This window comes from Lepisosteus platostomus, chromosome 14 (genome assembly GCF_059453375.1).
Source record: "Lepisosteus platostomus isolate fLepPlt1 chromosome 14, fLepPlt1.hap1, whole genome shotgun sequence".
Taxonomy (NCBI): Eukaryota; Metazoa; Chordata; class Actinopteri; order Semionotiformes; family Lepisosteidae; genus Lepisosteus; species Lepisosteus platostomus.
This window is the reverse complement of record NC_142624.1, coordinates 20,386,824-20,409,787: the sequence shown is the minus strand read 5'-3', so window position 1 is coordinate 20,409,787 and position 22,964 is coordinate 20,386,824. Positions and strand designations below refer to the sequence as shown.

Below are 22,964 nucleotides of genomic sequence, written 5' to 3'. Positions count from 1 at the left end.
AAAGGAAGTAAAGGTTTATTCCATGCTGAAAAGAGAAGAAAGGAAAGACAATATTTCAGCTGTGGAGCCTTCTTCGGGTGTGAGATCTATCTCAAACATGTCTGTTGTAATAAATAATGAAATACTGCATTGTTTCAGTTTCCTAAAAGCATTGGGTTTACTTTTTAACATGTTTTATTCTATGGTTAATACTCTGAAGTCTTAAAGTATTACGCCAAAAGTTAGTCCTTTAACTAAAAACAACCTCTGCTGTTTAAAATGTTTGATTTGGCTAAAATGGTGTGAACTCAAGCTCTGATGGTTCACAGAATGGCAAATGCCTGAACTGATTTATACAGAACATGCTAATAGTTTGTGGAAACATACTGTGATATAATATGAATGAAGGCTACATAACAGTGTTGGCACAGCATGCAATCAAGTCGCAAACCAGGTTTCAGTGATAAATCAGTCAGACACCTCTTAGATGCTCTGTGTATATATTTGGGTTTTTGGTGGTGTTGGTGGGGTAATTTACATCTTTGACTAAGCGATATGCTGCCATTTAGAAAAACCAAGAGAGCCACACTTCGATCTTTGGAGTTATTGAATGCTTTTGTTGGATTAGACAGACTCATTTGAGAATGTAATATTTTTCCCTTGCTACATAGAAGAGACAAGGGTTGCTTACATACGAAGAGAAAAATGATTATATATAAAGTTGATGTTTTTTAATAAGAGTTGTTTCTTACTACATGTACTTCAAGTGGGTTTACATGTGCAGCTGAAGGATGTTAAGTACAAAACATTCAATTTAATCTTTTAAAAAGAATCAGAGAGTGGTATGTTCTACACCATGGTGAAACATTACACCATTGACATAACCTCCAAACTTGTTTTCTTGGAAGTTAATAGATTTAACACTTCTGAATTCCTTGTCTAATACTATATATAATTCACTACTAAGAAGGGGTTACATGTCTATTTGAGTAGCAGATTTGCTTACTAAGCAAACTTTTTCTTTCTTTTCATATTTTCACTCCTTTCCAGCTCTTGCATTTTCTGTCCCTCCATTTCCACTATCTTCTCTTTTGCTCTGACCTGATTCTTTCACACTATTTCTCTGATGGTCCTTTCTTCTTCCACTCTCTCACTGTAAAACATCAGTTCTTTGACTTTCCTTTCCTTGTCTTTTTCTGCTGTCAGATGCAGACAGTAGTCCTTTAAATGAAAATGAGGAAGGTAAGAATGGCTGTATGAGAGTACTCCACATCACTTTGTTATCCTGCCACCCTCACACCAGTAACACATCCCAGGGCTCTCCATTATTTGAAGGGTGCTGCAAGCGAGATACTCCACAACAAGATCACACCGTAATAATGTGTCCTGCAAAATAACCATCTCAGTTTTTTGTGATTTTTTCCACATTTTACATTCTTATTGCCTATTCATATTCCATCCATCCATTTTCTAACCACTTTATCCAATACTGGTTAGTGGGGGAGACGGAGCCTATCATGGCTATCTACCTCTTTTCAGTAGATTTCTTTATTGGATTAATAATATAAATATCAATTTCCTAAATTACAATATCTGAAGGTACTATCTTACAAGTCTATAGTTTACATGTTTATATGTAAATATAGATTCTATATCAATGTTTTGCATTGTGTTACTTTTAAATTGAGGTACAGTAAACATTTAATATTATTTAAGGAACTGTACATCATTCAACCAGCCATAAATCTAATTATAATAACATTCTGTGTTCCTTCCTGTTTCAAACATTGTTTTCCCATTCTTAATAGTAGTGATGACATTGTACTTGATTTATAGATTTCCTTCAGTTTCATTTCCTTTTTTAAGGGAGAAACATTGTCATTTCCACTGCTTTCTTTCAGGGTGATATTTGTATGTCTCATTTTTAAAGGTACAGAACCAACAATCAGATTGAATCTAGTTTCCTTCTACTTGTCAAAAATATTCATCCATTACAATCCTTAAACTGCACTCTGTGCACTTGTTCTTGTATTTCTACAATGTATTGCAATATGTTAAAATGGCATTCTTTTTTTCATTCAGAATGCTAACAGCATTCTTGAATTTGAGCTTAATGAGGTAACGATTTAAAGCAAACATTTGTTTCCAGTCACTGTACACTTAACTTTAGTCTTCATAACGTTTATTTGAATCTTATATGGAGCAAAAGTAATTTCAGCATCAGAGATGAAATTCAAATAACTGTAGAAAATTGGAGAGAACAAAATGTTATGGGAAAATCAAAGCCTGCACGAGCTGGAGTGAAAGTAAAGCAGTATTTAATCTACCTCGAATACCAATTTTAATCTGTCCCCATACAACCCTACCCATACCCATTTTAATGTTTTGAAAAAAAATATGCAAACAAAAGGTATGTAAAAATATGTAATTTTAAATAAAAATAATTAGATATACTGCATTTGTAGAGGTGTAATACAAATATGACATTTGGTTAATCATTTTAGCATTACCAGTTAAAACAAGTGCATTGAGTTCCTTTGCATTCCCTATTAAGAAGAAGCAGTATATTGTCATTCTGTTCTCATTCATTGCACCTACTGGTAATATACCTGAGGCAGAGAGAAAAAAAAAGCATGAGAACAAAGCAAGCAAGTTCAGAGCAGTAAAAAAACACTAATGATTTTACTACTGAGCAGTGAAAGATGAATGCAGGAAATAACAACAAGAGAAGACAATACCTTTCATTTCAGCACAGAAGACAGGCTTTTATTGAATCAATGCAAGAAACTATTTTTTTTGTCTGCATGTAATATTCAGTTTAACCTCTTTTTAATGCTCAGTAGCTAAATTGAGTGAAATAATTTGCTTCCCTTCACAAATGGTCCTTGAAAATTGAACGAAAAAAATCAAAATTACTAGGTTCTGTCATTTTAAATACCAGTAAAGTTTAGATTTGATCAAGTTTGATTGTGAATCTTACCCATATTGTTCCTGTAGAGTCCATTTCAGTTAGAAACTGTATATAATGTAAGTAGATGTTTGGATAATGTCTAAAAAATGACTTTTTTTACTGAATTACTTTTTTAATGTAATTAGTGGACCACAGAAAGGATCAAGAAAATCAGTAAATATAGTTTCTCTTTAAAATCACTACAGTGTTAATGATAAAGAATAATCAATTTAAATCAGTACAGTACATGATAATAAAATCTGTTTTCTTGGTGCCATCTTTGTTTACAGAGCCTCGGAGTTATGTGGAGTCAGTTGCTCGGACAGCTGCAGCTGGGGGAGGAGGCCAGCCAGGCTCCCCTGTACCACCCACTTATGGCATGGATAGCCCAGGGAGACACACAGCCCCCTCTCATGCCTTCAGCTCGCCCCTGTCAACCAGCAGTCCCATTCAAAGTGCTGAAGGGTGAGCAATAACCATATCTCATAAGAAACTCCCTTAACAGAAAGTAATTGCATATTAAGAACCTGGATTTCATCTGTGGTTTTAAAGGAATTGTGAATGAATAGTTGTATGAATGAATTCTTTGAAAGAAGTACCTGTAGGACCACGTTTATTTTACAATAAACTGCAACACGAATAGCACAAAAGCTTCAGTCACTTACATTTAAATTAATCTTTACTGTACTCTTAAGGAAATAAGTCTAAGTCTGAAAACCCTTGTGTTTTCCCAAGATAAATGATAAATGAAGAGGAAATGCATGTCAAGAAGTGACTGTTTTATTTCCCTCAGAAAGGCTCTTACTGAGAGTGTGGTTTTCCTGCCTTACTTTTTTTGGCTGTTCTGCAGCTTTATGGAATACACGCAGGTTTATTCTGTATTTCAAAAATATCACAGGCTTAATTAAATTATAATGTGTATGAAATCTGTTCATTTTTAAAACTCAGATGAGAATTCAGGATGGTCCCTTCATCCTGTTATTTATTCGAATTTGCATCTAGTTAGCTGAATACACATCAAGAGAATATCATCTCCCCTTTTGATGAGCACATGAGTATCATCTTCATGTAATGTAACTATCTAATGAAAATAAAAAAAGTTGATTTGGAGAATCTTTGTGCAGTATAAACAATGTTCAAATTGACGTTTTAAATTTCTAATGACCAGCTTATCTTCTCTCCTTCTGTATCAGAAGCTATCCTTCTGCTGACAGCAGTATCCGAATGGGTACACCCCCCCATGTGGCTGACTCGGGTTTCCGCTCCCAACCTTCAGAAAGCACATACCGTGTCCCCACCCCTTCTTTCCCTGGCTCTGGCAGCATGACAGGCAGCTATGTGGGTCCTGATTACAGTCCATACCAACCTGAAGGTGCTCAGGTCAGTGTTGTGGGTGTCCACACAGTGCCCGGAAGCCCTCACACCCTCCACCGCACAGTGGCTACCAACACACCTCCAAGTCCAGCGCTGGCACGACGGATGGTCAACCAAGGAAGTCCTGCCATGGGGCGCCACATAGTGGCAGCAAATGGAAGTGAGCCAGGGACTCCCAGCAGCCCTGTACTGGGCAGGCATCCAGCAGTTAGCCAAGTGACCCCCGGAAGTCCAAGTCTGGAGAGACATGTGATGTATGGGTATTCCAGTCCCGATGAGAGACATGGCACACTGTCAAGACAGAGCAGCTCCTCTGGTTACCACCCACCATCGACACCCTCCTTCCCTGTCTCACCTGCTGGCTTCGCAGAAAGCCCAGGGCTCCGGCAAGGCAGCCCCGCCCCACAGCCTGTACTCCCAGAGAAGAGGCGAATGTCCAGTGGCGAGCGCCCCAATGGTGTTCTGTCTTATGGCACACTGAATGGAAAGATGTCCTCTCCTGTGTCAAGTGGTGGCAGCACCCCAAGTGCATCCTTCTCTCACACCTTGCCAGACTTCTCTAAGCTCACCATGTGCGGTAAGCATATAATGTTTGGCTTTTGTGTTTTGAAGTATTTATAAATAAGCATGCAATAGGGTACATCATCATAATAATAATAATGGAAATATCTTTCTGGGGGGTTTTCAGTTCTTGAAAATATTTACTATAAATGTATCTTAATTACCGTGGTAAAATAAAAAAGAAGGTTAGGGTATTTTCACTGAGATTTTCTAGAATTAAAAAAATATTAAAAAATTAGATTGAATAAGTTTAAAATTATCTTACATAAACACAGAGACAGTTTATTGACTGCAGATAACACGTACTGTATGTTCTAAAGTCACAATGCCACATATTGTGTATCTCAAATTAACCCCCCGTTCTTTTTTTGTAATTGGTCTTGCTGACAACTTTGTACAGATGCAAGTCCAGAGACAAGGGCCAATGTGAAGTTTGTGCAGGATACTTCAAAGTTCTGGTATAAACCAGACATTTCTCGGGAGCAAGGTAAGGGAGAGTATGCAGTATGGACTGTGCTAACAAAATTAGTTTGATCTAAATTAATTTGATATTGGTGCTGTTTATAGTTCAGTACACTTTAGCTATACTACATTACATATATTAAAATCTTATTGACTCTACTATTAATTTTAACCATTCTTCATAAGAAATCTCCATTTAGCTTAGCACACTTACAGAAGTATAGTTGCAAGCAGTAGCAATGTAATGACATACTGTACATGTGCATCTTAATTTACTCCGTATGCATCTAGTTATATGGGAAATAACAAAATACTAAACATATTCTGAGGGCACATTTTTTTAATTCTGACTTTGACTTTCATCTATGCTAAATATTATTAAATGAAATGCAACCCATTATGCACAATCTCTCATTTTCCTTCTCTCTTTCTGATTACAAACACCAAAATAAGGAGATTATGTGGTAACTGTATCTGAAAGGAGATCATGAAACACTGGATTTCCTCTTCCCTTCTTCTTTCAGCAATCGGTTTGCTGAAGGACAGAGAGCCGGGGGCCTTTGTTATACGAGACAGCCACTCATTCAGGGGAGCCTACGGCCTTGCCATGAAGGTAGCCTCTCCTCCTCCCACAGTGGTACAGCAAAATAAAAAAGGTATGGTATCCCAGCCAAAGCACTGTCTATTGCTCAGTCATTATGAACTAATGGGCTCCCTGCTAAATGGGTCTTCCTCTCAGACAATGCAACAATATGTAAGCATTATCCCTATTACAAATCTACATTACTATCAGCTCTTTAAAATAAGATGTACTGTATTTACAATGCTAGACATTAGTCTTAAGCCTGTGTGACCGTCGCGATTCCGCGCGATCTCTTGACCTCCGCCGCTCCACCCCGCCGATTCGGCCCGTAACACCTGGGGCGCGAACCCACAGCGAGCCAGCCGCATGAGCTAAAGGAGACCTCCCTCAGCCTAGGCAGCTGAGACTAGCTCTGCTACACCTTGTCAAAGGCATTTTCAACCCCATTGCCTGAATCTTTGTCCATTCCTAAACTGGTGATATATAATCTCTATGCAATGTTATTGTTTTATTCCTCTCTGACCCACTCAAGCCAAATACTTAAATATAAAGGCAATTTCACAATTGATTTTCTCCAACTAATATTCAAAAGTTTTTGAAACACTTATGACTTGACCTGTCTGAGCAGATATTATTGGATGTTGAGATATCTCTTTAGAGTATTTTAGAGCATCCATTGCCTTTTTGCACTACCATAGCAACACCTGTGGCAGTAAATACAGAAATATTATCCTTTAGCTTCTCACACACAAAATGATCTGTCCCAACTCTAAAATTGTATTTTTAACATATTAGACTTTGTTATGAACATGCTTACAAACTTCCCCCAGGCCTGGATCACTGTAGAGAATTATTCTGTATACCTGTATAGCTATTAAATTACTGTAATCTGTTGTTTCTAAACTTAGGTTACTATATTCATTGTCAATAGTATTTTGATTTATAATCAATCATACTAAAATTAACATTCTACTTTTGAACACAGACAAGTGCCCAAAAGCATTCTGAGTTTTCTGCATACACGCCTGAGAAAACAGACTTATATTCTTGCTCCTCTTGTTGCAGGTGACATTACCAATGAGCTTGTGCGACACTTTTTGATAGAAACAAGTCCCAAAGGGGTTAAACTGAAGGGGTGTCCTAATGAACCTTACTTTGGTAAGTACTTAACAGATTGGTAATCTAACCAAATTGACTTGGAAATTCTTTGTTCTTTAAAAACCCCTGCACCTTTTGGATTGAGGTTTGTAATGTATAGCAGCCGAATTTTCTATTGCCAAGCCTTGTAGTTGTAAATGCACAGATTTTTTAACAATGTGGAGGATGAAGTCAGTAGATTGGTGAGTCTATGTACGATGCCACTATGTTGTATTTAGTGCCATCTTCTGGAGCTGATAGTATGACAAAAAATAAGACAAAAAAGGAGCTTAGTTGTTGAATTAGTTACTGTTAATTAAACTACGCAAATGTGTAACAATAAATGGGTAACAAAGTGAAAGGATACAAACATTTTGTATGTACAGTAGAACAATGACAAGCAGGTAGCATTCCTGGTATGAGAAGTAATGTTAAAACTATACAACCCATGATTTAGACCTCTTTTAATATAATTGTAAACTTTTGGTTGTCAGTTTACACAGAGAATGATATACTGTAACCATAATCCCATAATAAAAAGATGAATTCATGATCTTTTTAATTCTGAAACAAGGAGACTAACAGTGACTTTTCAAACATACTGACAAAGCAATCTTGAAGGACTTTGTCAAGATTTACAGTAAAATACAGCCTACAGAACACAAGCAGATATTCAGGAGATGTGTAATTAAAACTGAGAACAGTAGATACATCTTTATACAGAGGAAATCTGTGGGAGTCTGGAACAAACTACTCAGTAACATTGTTGAATTTTATACCTTGATACAATTGAAGAAATTGAAGAAATTCCTGGATTAATCACATTCTAACAACCAAATACACTAGACAGACCATATGGCATTTTCTTGAAGCCCTTCTTATGTTCTTCTGCAGTATCAATGTGTAATGTTTTATTTTTATATTGTAGTGTATAGTTGTCGACTTTTAAGAAAAAAACTTCTTCTAAGAAAAACAGAAGAAGTATAAATAGTAAACATTTTTTGTTGCGTAAAAAGTCGTCTATCGTTAAATGTGGTTAACACTAACAAATATGTGTCTTCTGTAATCAGCATGCTTGTATATTTGTTTAAAAGGCAAAAGAGTAAAGTCTTGGAATCTTGTTTAAGTCACGTTTATGGCCTTGATGTTCATGTCGGGATGTTATTTTTATTATACATGTTATATTTAGCTACACAGACAAGAATTTCTTATCACAACTTCCATGTGAAAGGTACAGTACAGCTATGGGTTGGGTTTGTCATTACTTTGAAAACATCCTGTTTGGGTAAATGTTATGTAAGCGTCTGTTTATTATTGAGAGAAATTCTGAATGATTGAGAAGCAGAAAAGGAATGGGAGTGTCAAAATAATTTTAATGTTTCAATTATTGTTTGCGTACAGTAGTCCTATCTAAAGATTTGTCCATAAACTGTTGAGTGTTATGGTCCTATAGAAGCTTAGTCTTCTTCAACAGTCTGCTTACATACTTACAGTATGACTCGGTTGCAACCTAGAATGGCAAATAGCCTAAGGCAGAAGTACATAAGTACATTAGAAACAACTAAACACACCTTGACTAAAAACAAAAAGTGTCCTGATGTATTCAGAAATAATTCGAAATGTTATTCTCCTTATTTCTGTAACGTACTGGTACTTCATTAAAGTGATGAAGCCATGAAACCAGAGAGAGAAGACAATTTTATTATAACATTAGATCTAAATGATAGTATGTATTTAAACAAGTCTGAGGCTTGTGTTTACTTGTTTAATATTAAGTTTTTCAGAGATTAGTTTACACAATTAACAATACTGATGAGATCCATAAGCTATTAATGATAATGTATTTTAAAACCTTTCATCTAACATTCCCCTCCTCTTTAAGAAAGAGCCTTTCTGTTTAATTCCAATCCATGGTCAGATCTAGGCAACAGAAAGAGATTAATTTTTCTTAGCTTGGGAAAGAATGTCTTTTCTAGTGGAAACCATTTCCCTTTCAGCTGTTTACATTAAACTCTCTTACCAATATATAGTTGAATAAATTCTTTGTGCTCAAATATAGTTTTAAGGACTGGCAATCAGGGACCTGTAACATGAAAGGATTAAGTATGAGCCAAAACCCTAAAACGTCTGTTTTACATTTATAATGGGTTAGCCAAGGAGCACAATGTGACTAACAGAGGATTAAGACTTTCAAGAAGCATTTTTATAGATGCCTTACCTGTTCCAGCACCTGGATAAATAATTTTAAAATTCTGTACTTCTACTTTTTAAATCTTATTTTCTGTTAATGTACAATATTTAAGCATCCTCCATGAAAGAATAGCTCAGCTAAATAGAAAATAGAGCATCAGGCCAATTCTATTTTTGAAATGCAAAAGTAAATTTCTTGAGTTTATGATCAATGGCCAGGCATTCACAAAGTCATAAATACAAGGACAACACCAAAACCTGCCTTCTTTTACCTAGTTTTGCTTTCACAGCAAATAACCCAAAAAATATTAGTATGAATAACTCTTGAATTAATCCTGTTTTTTTTAGAATTTCATGTTCCTTGTTTTTTAAGTAATGACATTAATTTACAAAATAGCTTTGCACTTTTTGTTTTCTTGTGTTTTATACTCCAAATTAGAAAATCAAAACACAGGTGCAGCCATTTAGAATGCTTGTCAAATCTCATGTCAATACACTGTGGTATACCACTTTCAGCCCTTCACTGCTCAAAACAGATCGATAGGTGGCACTTGTGTTAGGTTAGATGTTACTGAAATGGTAGCTTCGTTTAATGTTTTTTCTTAGTCTAGTAATCATATTTCTTGATGTTATGTAAACATAAAATACATAGCCTAGCTAGCATTTTAAGATGTAGCGTGGCTGTACAGTATTTTATTTTGTAAAAAGGGAATCCCATGCCAAAAGTGAAGCCTGGACCTGACTTCAATTTTGTAATGTTCCTGGTTTCAGAAAAGAATAAATTTCATGGATTGACTACAAACTAATCAAAACAACTGAAATTGTAAATATTGAGATTTGCTGTTATATTGTTGTTACTGTAGTATGCATTGCTCTAAATATTTTAATATTTTGATTATTGCTTGCAAAACGGTGATGTAAATAATCGCATCTATAAGAAGGCAGTCTGCTAGGACAACACTAATACTTTAGTTGATGTACAGTATAGTATGGATATCTGTGGATATTACTTAACGGAATTCTTTAACGTGTTTGTCACATCGGGAAATATATATATATATTTGATGTATTCAGCTCACACTCCAAACTAAAAATTAAATCATAGTACATGGTTTGCTTACTATAATAAGGCAGGACCTAGCATTTGGTATTTTGCTTTGTTGCAGATGGATGTGTTTCACATTTGACACTATTTGCATGCTTTCATCCAGGACTGGATTTGCTTTCTTGCCTCAACCCTCCTTTGAAAACAAGCACCATGCAGTCTGCATTTTTGCCACCAGGTGTCCTCATGTTGACAAGCAGTCCAAGAATCTCTGAACAACCATGGCAGTTTTGTATCCCTGCCCTTTCGTCTCTCTCTTCCTAGTTTCATCCACTCTGATCTTCTCCACCGCCCCCCCTCTCCATTTCTGTCCAAGCGTCCAACCCTCTGCACCTACTGTCCCAGCCGACATCTGTTGTTTCATTATAACGCCATTCCCATCGGTTGTTAACAGTGCCTTAGACAGTAGTTCAAAACTGTTGTTTTACCAATACATACTGTACTACAGGATAAAAGGGTATTATTCTTTGTTTTCCCAGGGTGTCTGTCTGCACTGGTGTATCAGCACTCAATTACTCCCCTGGCTCTTCCCTGCAAACTTGTTATCCCAGCTAGAGGTATTTTTTTTTGCTTTATGTCACTCTATAAAAAATTGACATTTTGAAGCTCCTGGTTCCTGTTTATGAGCATCATTTAAACTCTGATGTTTAGGCATCTGGCTGTCCAGCTTTTCAGTTATGTTTGTGTTATAGATTGTCTCTTCTCATGTTTCATACAATGTCTTATTGTTTCATGAGATTTTTGACATTGGAGTTTTTGACTGCTAACGTTTCTTTGCCTTTTATAAAGTTTCTTTCACCATTAGATTTACACAATACTTTGTACAGTAGAAAATGTACACCATGTTATAGTCCATGAGGTCTTTTATTAGAATTAGCAAAAAAAAAAAACTTATTATTGCGAACTCCATGGTGATAAAGGTTTGTGTGACATGTTCCAGTGCAAATTAAAGGAATAGACTAGGATATTTTTTAATCCTTTGTCTAATCAGGTATAGGAAATGAGAACAAACTCACATTTACAGTGATGACCTGGAGTCCCATTTATGCAGAAAGTTATTTAATGGAGCAATCTAAGTACAACTGCAGTGTCCCATACAGGATTAAAAACTGTAAACCTGCTCTCTGCAGCACAGAGCCTAAGCTTATTCTCCATAATTTTTGGAAAAAACAATAAGATTGTTCATGTTTAATGAATAAACATTTCACTAAAAATCTATTATTTTCTACAAAGATCCCTCAAATTGTTACTAAACAACATATTTTTATTCAACACAACATACAGATTAAGTATCCCTTTAATTATTAGGAAATGCCCAATTAGAGACACTTCAATCATTCTGATTTGTGCACATACTGAATTTCTAGATTCATGTTACCCACAAAGATCCTATGGTATGTAACATGCATAGTCCCTGCCTGATTATGTTAGCTGAATATTGCATCTCACTGAAACAATGAATCTATGTTAAATCACTCTCCTGAATTTGAAAAGCATAATTTACTGGTGATTGAATTGAATTTTGCAAGGGTCAAAGGAGTCAGTTGAGATCTTGTGATTTTGTACTTAATTTCAAAATATGGTGGCATGGTGGTTAACACTCCTACCTCATCACTCTTGGTTTTAAATTATTTTTCATGGACTTTGGTTGTCCTCAATTTTGTGCCAGTGATTCAATTTCCTCCCAGCTTCCAAAGACACACTGCCTCAAGATTGATTAGCTTACTAATAATCTACCTCTAATTTGTGACCTTTTACAGTATACGCATTATAATTAGAATAACTGGTATAGTGTAATATATCAGGTGTTTCTTTATGCTTTGTTTTTTTTTCCTCTAGATCCTCATGATGAAACCCCAGAGGTAGCAACACCTACAAATTCAGCCTCAGATCTTCTGAAACAGGGTGCAGGTAGAGACGAATCAGAAAATTTTGGTTTTTGTCCACATACTTGACTTCACAGTGTTGTTGATCTTTATTTTGGGGGTCAGAATCTAAACAGAAATCAAATGCAAACTCCCCCATTACAATACAAAAATACTGTCATATATATTGATAGATCTTTATTTATAAAATTTTAAACGTCTTTATTTTTTCATAACAATTGTGAACACTTAAATAAAATAAATAAACTTAAATAAAGTTTAAAAATAGTAAGATTTTAAATCAATTTACACATCTTTAGCATGGAGAAAAAGAACAATGAAGATATAGGTTAATTGGCTTCTGGGCAATTGGTGTGTGTGTGTGCATGTCTGAGTGTGCCCTGCGATGCACTGGCGTCCTGTCCAGGTTGTATCCTGCCTTGCTCCCGTTGCTTCCTGGTATAGGCTCTGGCTCCCCAGCGACTCTTCATTGGATAAAGCGGTCAGGAAATGGAATGACGAAGTACTTCAAAAATCATTTAATTTAATTTTCTTAGATATAGAAGCATAATTTGTTCTATTGGAATCTTTTGCTCTTTCCATTTGAGGATTCTTATCTCTTACCTATTATCATTTCCTTTTAAAATTAGAATATATTTTGTTTGCATTTTAAGAAATCTGGATAAGTATCATTTAGATGGCATATTATACCCCAAAATAGAATGAAGGGTATTAAAGAAGAGCTTTTAAACAAAGCTCAAGTCACAAAATGCAAGCATATTATCCATTTTTAATATGAATTATTCTATGATTTTTATGAACATGCTATCATTCACAATTAAAGTTACGACATTATAGTTGTTAAAATAACGTAGATAAGTAGAAAGATTCACAGACCAAATTATCACAATGTATTTTTTTGGGTTACTTTATTTCTAACAACTTAATTGAACTGATAAAGAAAATCCAGAAAAAATGAAAACCTATTGTCACACTGGATTTCATAAAAACAATATTACATGTTTTTCATTTCTTTTGTTTCCTTTTACATAAAACTGTCTTTAAAGGATTTATTTTATTATGTTTTAAATTTTCCAGGAATTAACAGCTCAAATATTTTTCATTGTTTATGTTGGCAATGTTTTCAGCTACAATTGTATGGTTTGTGGCAGTTGTGATAATAACAATACTTTTGACTAATTCATGTTGTTCATTCAACAACGCCTACAAAAATAAAAGTAAACATTGCCAATTATTTTTTTAAATATTATTTTACATTGCCATTGTTTAGTTATATGATATCATTAATCAGTCTATTTTTCCCACTCTTTTGTTACTGTCATATTAATATAGGGCAGAAGGTCCCTCCAGAAGCCCATGGTAATTAATATTTTATCTGTGAATCTTTGTCCCTGTCTACGTTCTTGATAATATCGATTTGGACAAGAAAATAAATGCATCGTTTTTTTTCTATGCTGTGCAGTATTTGCATGGGCAAGTGTTTTTTTTATAATATATGGAATTCTGTCTTTCTATCCTGTTTTAAGACTAGAAAGCTTGCCTTTAATACTTTTCAATACAGTAAAAATACTTTTCATAAAGGACTTACCTTTTCTACACAGTAGCATGGAAACTATACCGTTTGCATGTCTGTGCAGCTGCATCTCCATAGGCTGAATTCTTGAACCTTGAAAATAAAATGTAACATAAACTTACTAATATTTGCTTTACCTGATTTTTACATATCTACAAATGTTTTTTTTTATATTGTTTTATTTAAAAATTATTTTTTGTATTTTGCTTGGTGTGAGAAAAAAATGATTGTGCATCTAGTATGATATACTCAATAATAACCTCATTAATAGCATATAACTTTTTTTTTTATTTGTAAGGTAATGGGACGTTTGACTGTTTTTCACAGGATGGACAGTTACCATTTGGGCTTCCATAGCTGGCTTCTTAAAGCCCCCTGTGTAGTGTTGGGCGTAGTCTGGAATAACTAGGCAAGAGAAACACATTAGAAAAATGAAAATAGGGAGAAGGGGTTTCTAGACGAGGAGAGTGAGATACGTATATGATATGTCCTTCGGAAACGGGCAAAGATGACATGGACATAAGCTGGGTATTCCTCCAGTCCTAATAAAGACTGAAAATTGATAGTCTGTCGAACTTTAATGTGGTTCGATAGATAGACTGTAATTAGACCAAAGTGTTACACCTGGAACGTGAAACTATATTTCAGAATAATCCTTTATGATGAGCATAAAGATGTTTTAAATTTTTAAGACATTTTATTTGTCAGTTTAGAAAAACGTTTATTTATTCCATAAAGCATATATACAGTATATGAGGAGTTATTTAAAATCTTCAGCACCAACTGCATTGTTGTTTCAAAAGGGACAAGTGTTGTACACAGTATAACATTGTCTCCATAGTGCCTTGAGAAAAGATTAAAGCATTTTCCTATTCACCTACTGTAGGTTTTATAAGTACTGACTTAACATTTCATCTCAAGAGTGCAACATATTTATTTACTTGCTTTAATATGGAAAAAAATGTTTTCACAGCTTGCAATGTCCTTTATATCAACTCAGTGGACATGGAATCCCTCACTGGCCCTCAAGCAATTGCTAAAGCAATTTCAGAAACTCTTGCAGCTAACCCACCGTACAACGCCACCATTGTACATTTTAAAGTATCTGCACAAGGCATCACCCTCACAGACAACCAGAGAAAGTAAGTGAACTTACTTTCTTGCTAACAATAATATAGTAAGCTGTAGTATTCAGGGTATTGAACACTAATGTTATTCAATATTAATTAAGACAAAACAGTATATAGATAACAAAACAGTTTTTAAAATATATAATGAGCAACAGCTGTCATATTTTAATATTTTGTTTAAATTATTTGAATTATTAGTTCCTATAGTTATGTAGATACAGTTTATAAACATCAATCATTAAAAGAAGTTACTTTATCTTAAAAGCTGCTGTGGAAGTTTTGATAAAACAAAATATTGTTTATTTAGCATAACTAGATCCATACTCAATACACTACCTTTACCCATGACTTCAAACAAAATAATGTAACTAATTTTGATTTTTTTCTTGCTTGAAGGCTTTTCTTCCGGCGACACTATCCAATCAACACTGTCACATTTTGTGATTTGGATCCACAGGAAAGAAAGTAAGTATCGTTAGCCAAATGTAAAAATGAATTTTCTTAGAAGTTAATTTTTTAATCTTTGGAGGTGTGAGAATTAAAAAAATAACAAAAGGTAATTCTTGCAGAGTAAGCTATTTTGTTGGTTAATTAGCTCATATTTATATCAGTTTATTTTGAATGAGTGAAATATTGCCATACTTACAGTATCACAGCATTTATGTTCTTATTAGAACTGGGGTAGACACAACAGAAATGTGTTGAAGACATTCTGAACACATTGCAATTTCACTAACACACTAACAAAGTCAAAGTACTTCTTACCTTTTATAAATGAAGACTAACTGCAACTATTTTACAGGTGGAGTAAAGCAGATGGAGGCAGTGCAAAGTAAGCTATTATGTTATTATTGTTTAAAACAAAATTATTGGATTCTTTTGTCTCTTTTGACTATGTAATTCTTTGTTATGTAAGGTTAGCTAAAGGGATCTTTATACTGTTATAAATGCAAGGTTTCAAAAATTGAGAAAATCTGGAACTGACTGAACAGATAATTCAATAAGTAAAATAAATAACCATAACCCCCAACTGATAAAGATTTTGCCAAGAATATACCGGCACGGTTGTTATCTTTAGAGGCATGTGAGTTCTTTATTCTCTGGCAGACCTTTGGTGAAAAGACTAATAATTCAGGCACACTTGGTTAAACAAATATTTATTAACAGTGACACACACTACATTACACCCAACATATATGTATAACACACGCGTTTCCTTATGCACAGTACAAGTTTCCAGAAAAGGGGACGCAGAGTCCTAAAGTCCTAACCAAACAGAAAAATCCCAGACTCTTACAAAGTATTAAACTCTTTAACACCCACAAAGGCAAGAATAAGAGATAAGCTGCCTTCTAAACTTAGAATACAACCTGCAGTTAAATCTCTCTGCAAACCCCAAAATAAGGGGGAACCGTATTATAAAACAGCTATACTGAAAAGACAAGTCTTTAAACATGTTTCAAAATATTACATACCTAAAATAAATGTTACTATAAACATGTGATAAAATAATCTTATGCTAAAAACATTTATGTGAACAAAACATCCACTCATGAGCTGCAGAAAAATAGACATACTGAAACCTGTCTGGTACCTTATTCAATACCCAAGTCAGTACAGTTGTCTAATCTTGTTCAAATAAGGGCTTATATTCATTTGAATCAGAGGATAAGAGCTCTTCCATTCACATGAACATGAATGAATATGAACAGATCTCAGAACAGCAATCCATTTTTATTTATTTTTGACTTATTTGATCAATTTAAATCATGCTTAGTGCACAAAACTTGTATTGTCTTATATTATTTTTGTTACTGACATGACAATGTCTCAAGATTTTTCCTTCAAAGAGCAATTTACTATAAGACTGGTGAGGAACAGATATCTCAAATCTGTAGCTTTACAAAATTTTTCAAAGCCAAAAGTTTTTTTTTTACTTATTATTGTGAATTCTTCTTTTTGGGTATGTTTTGTAAGCTTTCATTTTCATAGAAGTGAAATCAAATACTGATCCCGACAGAGTATAAAAAAACACAATAATAAATATGATCTAATTTCTAATGGAGTTTGTAAACAGAAGTTTGGAAAAGGTCAAATTTTAGGCTCTCTCACTTCTGTTCTAAATATATTACTTGAGTGCCATTTACAAGCATCTTTTCTTGAAATCAGCTTTTACTCTCACCAGAGACAAACTTTACTTTCCTATTCTCTATTTGTGATTTGTCATCCTCTGCTATTCCTACTAGTAGCAGCAGCATTTGTTGCCTGTCTTTTGTGGGTCGTACAGTCCTTACTGACCTTACAGTCAGGCTGTCATTTCCTCAGCCAGGCAAGTTATGCCAAATTTTAATATACTGTCCCATAAATTCTATAAATATAATTTGACAGAACCTTTGAACCGGTGTTTGTAAATTCCAGGAGTTTTGGAGGCAGTCCAATTTTAATATTGCCAACTTCTGTTCTCTTACATATTAATATCTCAGATACCTTCCTGAGGGCTCTTTGTGCTAATCTTATCTCACATACCTCCCTCCACCTCATCTTCACCCTTGCAGTAGCTCCCTGGCTCATTTCTTGTAAGTGAGCAGAGAAACATCAGCCTTGGCCTTACACTCAGGTTACCACTTCCTCATCAAGATCAGTTAAGGCAAAGTTTAATATGTTATCCCTGTAAAATCCATAATTTTTTAACATTAATTAGTGTTTCACCAAACTACTGAAATATAAAGTCTATGAAAGCATAAAAGCTATGGTATTTAGAGACACTAAAACCTGACAACATACTGTACAGTACAATTATCTTTCTGGATTCTAGGTTCTTGGCTGTCTCTCTTTCTCATTCATCTCTTTTCTCTTTTAAACTGTATAAACTTTTATATCAGCTTTTTTTTTTGCTTCTGTTAGCTTTGTTGTTGCTTTTCTTGAAGCTTGTTGCTTGCTACTAGTTGCATAACCAGTTAATAAACCTTAGTAAAGCATGCAATTAATCTCATTACAACCTGCTACTGTTTTTAACACTTGCAATGATAGACTTGGATGACCTGGTCACATTCTGTTGCTGGTTTATTTGTGTACTGCTGATTAAATTGTGTGGTGATGCAGTAAAATAAAACTGTACATGACTAAGAGCAAATCTGGTTTTTATTGCAATAGTTTCTTTCCCCTTATTTGGCAGATGAATATCGATACCCTTTTTAATTCTCACATCACTTCTGTGTTTGTGCAGAAGTTTGTCGCGTCATACAATATTGAATAAAATATTGAGTAAATTAAAGAAAGATCACTTTAACTACAATATCAATTCACAGAAATTTCAAAGTGTCTGATGTATTCCAAAAGGAAAAAAAACCTTTGATGAAAGGAAAGAGGTTCTGTCAAATTCTTAACATCCTTTTAACTTTTTGTTTCTCTATCAGATTTTTTGGATTTGTGGCCCGGAAACAAGGAAGCACAACAGATAATGTCAGCCACCTGTTTGCTGAGATGGACCCAGACCAACCTGCCACAGCTATTGTCAACTTTGTCTCCAAGGTGATGATTGGCTCACAGAAACGATGAGTTCCCATCAGCCGTCATTTTGTTTATTGGGAGGAGCTTTTTTGTTTTGGTTTTATTTGTTACTTTTTGTTTTTTGGTTGGTGATGTTTTTCTTGGAAGGACTTAGAGTTGAACCGAGATGGAGACAGAGAAAGTGCATCAAGGGGCAGTGGCAGGAATGGTAATGGTGGGAGATAATCTCTATCTTTGTCCACAAAAGAGCAAAAAAGAGGAAATGATGTCGGTGAGCTTAATTTAAGAGAAGGCAAAAGAAAAAAGCAAAGTTGAATGAAAAAAGGGTTTACTGAAATCTTACGGGCTTTGGATTGATTAACCAAAGAATAGAATGCATTTAAAGTACAGTAAGTGATTTTAATTGATTGTCCATTTCAAACAAAGAACCTTTAATAGCATTTTTTAGAACATGCCTGTTAAAATGGATGTAATTCTATCAGTGTTAATTTTAAGTTTCTGAATATAGTTTGCACCCATGTTATCCTACATAATAATACATACTGTAATATAGTTTAGTCAAGGAAGTATGCGTGATAGCTTGGTGTAAGGTTCTTCATATACATGTTGCAAACACTTCGTTCTAAGTCCCAGAATAAATTATGTAGTGTTTGTTTTATAATGTATATGGGTGCAAATGTTCTTGAGAACAGAAATGTTCTCTCCCAAATACAGGAGATAATATATTTACATCTGTGCACACTGTAGTCCTATAGTTGTTAATGTTTGTAGGTATTATTTCCCAAAGATAAAAAATATCTAGTTCGATTAGTCAATCCTAGAGTACAATAGATTTCAGCACTTATAGACGGATTGCTTTTGCCTGTGAACTGTGGACACGGGACTCCTGAATGTACTGCATTTAGCTGTAGTCTTGTATTAGGCTTTGCTTTGCTTTTTGTGAGAGGACAGTTCCTGATTGAAAAAAACACAAATGGCTTATTCTGGTTACACACACTGAGATGCTCCAGCATCTAGAAATACACAAGGAGTTTTTTTTAACACTGGAGAGACCCAGAAATTGACAGCTGGGTGATTGCACTGTTCTGCATGTAAAACTAAAACTGTAACCTTGCTGCCGACTTTTTGAGCTAAGTGTAAGTTTCCCAGTTTTAAATTATCCTAAAAACAATTGTCCTGTTCTAACCTTATATATATATACTGACTGAGGACATTGTTTATGCAGTTATGAATGTTAATGTACGTAGCAGTCAAAAGAGGGGGAAAATATGTGTAATATTGTTTATAATAATGCATGAATGCAAGCATAATTTCTTTCTGGTTTCATTTTAGACATATTATTCAAAACCAATTTCAAATATTAAAATGATGAAAAGGTGTAGTCCTCTTAAAATAGTTCAGTGCTAATGTCTCCAAAAATACTCCCAGCAGAGCTCCTTTACAAATTCAGATTACTGCTATATTTCAATGTATCTACTTCTCATACTGAAGGCTGATTTTTGCAGAACAAGCCATTTTATAGCCAAGGATTACTGTCCTCTCAGCCACAATAAGATTTATAGCTACGACATCTATAGAGAGAAAATTTCCTATCACTGCTCAACAGATCGCTTTACTTTAAATATATATACAGTATATATACAGTATATATACACACACCATACCGAAAAGTAAGCTAATCAAAATATATATAAAATACAAAAAGTTACTTTACTAAAATATTTATTTTTTTGCTATGTCGCTCTATGTTAACTCATATATAAAATTCTTGTATAGTCTACGTAAAGATTACGTAAAGCATTAAAAATACTTTTTATTTTGGCTAATATGTCAAAATCGACAGATTTTGAACAACATTTAAGAAATATATAAGATGTAAAGTGTATGTATGTTAAAGCTTGTCACTATATGTTTTGAATATTTTTTCACTGCATCATTTTTCTTGCCTTGTGTTTTCTTAGTTGGATCCAAATAGGCATGTAAGGGGTTAAAGAAATAAAATATTTGAAAAAGTTATTGTTTCCTTAAGTATGTGGAAAATGGCATTTAATGTGATTCCCAAACAAATTAAAAACTTTCAGGCCAACAACAGTGCCAAAACACATTTTTTTGTCTTTTTCGAGTTTGTATACTGTACAGTATATAAGTTTGAAGATATATACAGTACCTTGCTAATGTATTCAGACCCCACCTTTATTGTCCCATTTTGTGAAATTGCAAATTGATGCTTACACACTTGTTTAAACTATTTTACTCAAAACTTGAATACTTAAAATGAAGACTTCTATGGTTAAAAATTAAATTCAGCAAAAACTAAAGCAACGAAATGGAAATATGTTGATTGCATAAGTGTTCAGACCTGTGAATTCAGTATCTAACGGAAGTAACTTTTGCTGAAAGACTTTTTAGCTCATCTTTGCACACTAGCTTGATGCAAATTTTGCCCATTCCTTTTGGCTTATTTGTTCAAGCTCTCTCAAGTTAAGTCCATTGCTTACGGACAGGAGTTTTTAACAGATTCTCAGAAGTACTCAAGTCCGGACTTTGATTGGGCAACTTAAAGTCATTCATTGTCAGTTTGGCCTTGTGCTTTGCGTAACAGACCTGTTGAAAGATTAATTTTCTTTCAAATTTTAAGTAATCCATTTTTCACTCAGTCATAAAAGATTTTCCAGTGCCTGCTGAGGAGAAGACTATAGAATGATGCTGCCATCAGCATGCTTGAATGCAGGGACCTGGTGTAGACCAGGTGAAGACCTGGAGATACACTGTGTTGGTTCTGCACCAAATGTAATACTTGGCATTTAAATCACAAAGTTCCAATTTGCTTTCATTTGACCACAATACCCTTTACCACATTTTTGCAGGGTCACTCAGGTCATTTGGTACAAGCTCCATATGAGCTCTAAGAATGCAGATTTTTAGTAATGACTTCCTTCTTGCCACCCTGCCATCAAGCCCTTGTTTTGTGAAGTGCTTTACATATTATTGACTAATGTGCATTTTCTCCCATCTCTGCAATTGAACTCTGTAGCTCTTTCAACGTTGTCTGCCTTACACACATAGGTTTATTTATTCTGAATCCATGTGAACTACTATTATTTTACACAGTGACCAGCCAATTAATCGAATGGCCCAGGCTAACTGAGGAAGAGAAGAAACGAAACACAACATTTCCACAGCCGAAACATTGTGTTTCTTTACTTCTCTTTTCAGCATGGAATAAACCTTTACTTGTCCCTTTGCAGCCCACGCATGCTGAGTTTATACAATCATGACATTTCCATTTTTCCTTCATATTATTACTTTGCTTCTTTTATTTTATTTTTTTTTGCTTTGTACATAACTATTAATTGCTTCATGCTGAAAAAAAGAAGAAAACACAACGTTTCGGCTGTGGAGCCTTCTTCAGGTGTCAACCTGGAGTTGAGGTTCAGGTGACACCTGAAGAAGGCTCCACGGCCGAAACGTTGTATTTTCTTTCTTCTTTTTTTCAGCATGGAATAAACCTATTACTTGTTCCTTTGCAGCCTGCGCATGCTGATGCAGCTACCCACCTGAACTATTAATTGCTTCTACAAAGTGTCATGACTGCAAGCTTAAAAGCAACAAAATGTGAAAGGTGCAAGAGTCTGAATACCTTTGCATGGCACTGCGTCTATAAATGTACTGTAAATGGAATTTGGTATTGATATAAAATTAAAATCCAACTTTTTCATTAGATAAGACATAATCTCACTTCTGATTACTCATGGAAAACTTTCCTACAGGCCGATCATGTTTGGATATCTCAAACACTAAACATTGCTAATAAATGTTAATTTGATGTAAAAATGATTCTTTTAAAAAATATATCAACTTATTTGTCTTCAAAATTAAAAAAAAAGTTAAATTTATTGTAATTGAAAGCTAAGTAAAATCAAACTGGTAATAGATCTTTAAAAATATACAGTGGGAGCTATATGCCAATAGAATCATACAGATAATAAAAGAATCAGAGAAATCCAGCGTACATAAACTTTTATTGGGTTCAATCTAACTTAATCGTTGTGCAGCACTTGTTTGTATCATGCTGAGAAAAAACGATTAAATATGGGTTACATAAACAGGTGTATAATTGTGTGTGAAAGATGCCTGTTTCTGACAGCAGATGAATACACTCCATTGCAAATTGGATGTTAATAGTATCAGTTTGTACATACATTGTATACACAGACTGTATACAGTACTGTGTATACACTGTATACAGTACTTTTATAAAAAAAAAACCCACAAAAGCCAAGCTCTGTCTGAGCTCTAGCTGAGCCTTTTCATATTCCCTACCTAGTATTAGAGTTGGGCATAAAGATGCTTACCTTCTAAAACTCTTTACCAATAAAATTTTTAGAAAACTCACAATATAATGTCTACGTGCTTTTCTATTGGTATTTGTTTTCTTTCTTATCACTCTGGTGCAAACGCATAAAATTGAGCCAGCAGTTCGACACCCTGTTATAAATCCCAGCTTCCTGGTTTTACCTGTGA

General features: G+C 34.5%; 1 protein-coding gene across 12 annotated transcripts in view; it reads left to right on the top strand.

The window, feature by feature from the left end:
• Positions 1-20,456, top strand: part of tns1b (tensin 1b) — a 264,722-nt gene extending 244,266 nt beyond the window's left edge. For 10 of the 12 annotated variants that reach the window (XM_088604952.1, XM_088604948.1, XM_088604955.1 and 7 more), the window contains 12 exons: positions 3,220-3,394; positions 4,123-4,880; positions 5,265-5,351; positions 5,851-5,982; positions 6,975-7,067; positions 10,821-10,898; positions 12,181-12,252; positions 13,560-13,586; positions 14,774-14,942; positions 15,327-15,395; positions 15,733-15,762; positions 18,347-20,456. In XM_088604952.1, the coding sequence (XP_088461078.1) occupies positions 3,220-3,394; positions 4,123-4,880; positions 5,265-5,351; positions 5,851-5,982; positions 6,975-7,067; positions 10,821-10,898; positions 12,181-12,252; positions 13,560-13,586; positions 14,774-14,942; positions 15,327-15,395; positions 15,733-15,762; positions 18,347-18,488 (1,832 nt within the window). In that variant the 3' untranslated portion in view covers positions 18,489-20,456. The remainder of the gene's footprint in view (positions 1-3,219; positions 3,395-4,122; positions 4,881-5,264; positions 5,352-5,850; positions 5,983-6,974; positions 7,068-10,820; positions 10,899-12,180; positions 12,253-13,559; positions 13,587-14,773; positions 14,943-15,326; positions 15,396-15,732; positions 15,763-18,346) is intronic. The other 2 variants (XM_088604951.1, XM_088604959.1) reach the window with 1 other exon arrangement.
• The last annotated feature ends 2,508 nt before the right edge of the window (positions 20,457-22,964 follow it).